The sequence below is a fragment of the Salvia splendens genome, chromosome 1 (assembly GCF_004379255.2).
Source record: "Salvia splendens isolate huo1 chromosome 1, SspV2, whole genome shotgun sequence".
Classification (NCBI taxonomy): Eukaryota; Viridiplantae; Streptophyta; class Magnoliopsida; order Lamiales; family Lamiaceae; genus Salvia; species Salvia splendens.
Genome location: NC_056032.1, coordinates 10,984,007 through 10,987,605, shown reverse-complemented (window position 1 = coordinate 10,987,605; position 3,599 = coordinate 10,984,007). Strand labels below are relative to the sequence as shown.

Sequence of the window (3,599 nt, the reverse complement as noted above, 5' to 3'; positions counted from 1 at the left end):
GCCAATGATGATAATGAAGCAGGTCCAAGCCACGGCGTGGCCGCCCCCAACGTACGGAGTGGGGTACCTCACGATGAAGACGGCCGTCTCCAAGCACATGCCGACATGCACCCAAATGATGCTCATATTCGACTCCAAAAGGATTTAATTGAAGAGTTATGGGCGCGGAGGACTGTACGGCAGTAGTTTTTTTGTTAATTATGTAATTTTTTTTAATTAATGTACTTTTTAAATTTTAATAATATTATTGAATTTTCTCGTATATGTCTCGTAAATTAAGTTGCGTATTTTGTGTGATTGTTAATTATTTGTTTTATATATTTTGAGTGATGTGGCTATTGATGTGGTTGGGCTATTTATGATGTGGCTAGGCTATGACTGGGGCTATTTATGATGTGACAGGAGGATTTTTAGTGTTGATGATGTGACATGAGGAGTTTGTGGCTAGGCTATGACTGAGCTATTGGTGGGTTATTCCTATTGTGTAGATGCTCTAATGATGAAGAATATGGAATCTTAACTGCCACACAAATGTCGGTTGAGTTGCCAGGTCAACTCTACGGCCCAACCACTAAACCCCAACACTCATTCAATATGCCCATTTTTGTGTCACTTTTTGTTCATATAGCACTAGTATAAAAGATGTATAAATGTATAATAAAAAAGTGGTACTCTATTAGTATTACTATTATCAAAGAACTTGCAGTTTTAGTTTATAAAATCCATTTTTATGCACAAGTCATTAGTGGTATATCTCTATGTATTAGCACTTTAAAAAAGTATTTTACGGATTTATTTTTGTTATATGTAAATTATCGGGTACTTTTTGCATTTGATCTGTGATTTATCATCAGATAATCAATAAAAGAAGCACGTTTTCCCACTAAAAAAATGGAGGATCAAGAAAGATTAATTTGCCAAAAATGGACGATATAGCAATCAAAACTTTACAAAATAGCTTTCAAATAGATGCCATTTATAAAGAACATAATTAAAAAAAATTACAGATCGACATTGAAATAATGTACACCTAAGTCCAATAAAATTTATGCAACGTGACACCCTTAAATTAACCCCTTCCTCGTCACCATCATTCCATCTTTTAGTTTTATAAATTAGTACTATTCTATAATCACTAATCCACCCCCTCTCCCTCTCACACTAACCAATTCCATTGCTCATAATTCGGAATCACCCCACCCCCCCAAATTCCATAAACCCAGCTGCAACCACGATTTATGCTTTAGAGCTCAAATCGAACTGCCTTAACCATGGCTTTCGATTGCAACAATAATCACCGGAAACCACTATTGTTTTCCGATTTATTCAAAAACCACCAAAACGACAAGGACCAGCACGGCGCGGCTTCCGCCTCTGCCTCCAGCTCAAGTTCGAATCAGTTCCTATCGTCGTGGGACTCCTCCTCCTCCGGCTTCAGCACGCCGCTCCGCTCCGACTTCGGCTCGTCAGAGGGGGACGACGCCGATTTCATCGCCGATTTGACTCGTCAGATGGCCGAGTGTATGCTCGACGATGAAGAAACCGCCGCCGCCGATACTGTTTCTGAGGTCATTTTATTTTTCTAATTCAGGCGTCGTGTATTTGAATTCGCTGCTAATTTTCCATTATACTAATTGCTTAAGGCGAGTAGCTACGATAACTTGGACGCCATTAATAACGAGTCGTACTCGAGTTCTGTCCGCATCGATGGATCCTCTCAAGCGAGTATGAAGGTTAACTCGCATTTTAGCTTTGGAATTGGGATATTGTTTTCTTTTTTATGAAAAATAATCGATTAATAGTGTGTGTGTGTGTGTGTGTGTGTGTGTTTTGTTAGGTCTATGAGTTGAAGAATCAGCCGCAGCGCGCGACTCGGGGAAGACGACTGAGGCGAAGCGAGTCAACTCAGCAGAAAACAGAGCAGCAATATAAGCAATACAGAGGCAGAGAATGGGGTGGTGGACCTGTGATAAATGGTTATTCCGGGTCGGTTATGCAGGCGGTTTTTCTCGGCGGATCCGGTCCGAGAATCGGGTCTAGCGGAACCGGAGTTTTCCTGCCCCGTGATCCGACTGAACCCAAAACAAATCAGGTATTTTTTACTAATTTTTAATTATGTTTCTTTTTGCAAATATAACTTGCATTTATGCTTCCTTTTTTTATGAAGAGAGATCTAGAATTATTCAAGAAAGAGAAATCCGACCTGCTTATAGTGGGATTCCAAAATAATTATACATCAATTCAATTCAGTACCTACTACTATCCAATTTTCGGATTTAGCTGTAATTAGCCCAAGTTAAAAGTAAGAAGATTAAACTATATTTATTGGGATCTAATTGAATCTCTAAATAAAGATATTATTGTGAAAGCTAATTGGAATGTCGAATTATTGAAGGGTTATGATTCCACGATTGGTGGTTGTCAACCGTTGATTTGGCATCTTTTTTCTTATCTTTTAACCGAAATTTATTAGTTTTATGAATATACATCAACCAATAACCTTGGTTTGGAATCCTCCTCGTGGTGGGATCCCATCATCGTTGGTAAAGCAGAAAGCAAAGAATTAGGGTCACACTCACACACACACCCCTCTTCAATTATTTTGTTTTCTCTATATTTTTATGTTTGTTGAGATATTCATTATTTTCCTATGAATAGGACATAGATAGATATCTCGATCCTTATCTCTTTTACTTTTGTTTAACAACGATATAATAATGTAAAGATGGCATGAATATTGTTTTTTATGATAAATAATTTAAAAAATGAAAAGCTATGTCTCTAAACTCTAACTATTGCTAATAATAGTAACTAGTCATTATAGCCTTGCATATAGAAAGATAAAATAACCGTTTTCTGTTCTTATCTTACACCAATATTAGTAAGTATTATGAAAATCTAAAATTTATTTGTTATATGATCTGTGATTGTTACTCATAGTAATATAATAAAATAGTAAGCGGGCATATCAGATGTTGACAATAAGAAGATGATTATCAGCTTATCTTAAATAACTTGGTTGCTTATAGATAAGAAACTACTCACTTTAAATGGTATGTTTACGTCGGATGGGGGATCCTCTGCTGTGCACAAGTGCACAGCAGCCCATGCTGTTCCTCACAAAGTAATAAAATAATATATATTTATTTATTAATTTAATTTAATTAATTTGATTATTTTATTTGTTTGTATGTAACAGCAGGGGCTGCTGTGCACTTGTGCACAGGCAGAGGATCCCCATCCATGTTACGTCTGCATTTGTCGGCTAGCTAGTTCATAAAGATTTTTAACAATTATTTTCGTATTAAATTCTCCCTGGTTGGTTATGAATTGAAGTCTAATACAGAGTTTGATAATTGATACCATGATTATCAAATAATTCAAAAATATTATTGGAATAATGAATAATGATATCAGGTTGTTCTATGGTGTTAATGCCAACACGAGTACTTCAAGTGCTTGAGAAACATTTCAGCAAAATACAAGAAGATTCCAATGCTCCACCACCACACAGTGGTGGGTCCCCAAAAGGTACTTATTCTCTCACTTTCATTTCATGGATTCTATTTCTTACCCTAGTAGTATTAGAATGGTCCACA

General features: G+C 36.6%; 1 protein-coding gene across 1 annotated transcript; it reads left to right on the top strand.

Moving 5' to 3' along the window:
* Positions 1-1,182: 1,182 nt before the first annotated feature.
* On the top strand, positions 1,183-3,280 carry LOC121793976. Its single transcript, XM_042192022.1, has 6 exons — positions 1,183-1,568; positions 1,644-1,733; positions 1,838-2,092; positions 2,474-2,543; positions 3,030-3,124; positions 3,200-3,280. Exons 1-6 carry the CDS (start codon positions 1,272-1,274, stop codon positions 3,278-3,280), a joined length of 888 nt encoding a protein of 295 aa, XP_042047956.1. The 5' UTR covers positions 1,183-1,271.
* Positions 3,281-3,599: the final 319 nt, after the last annotated feature.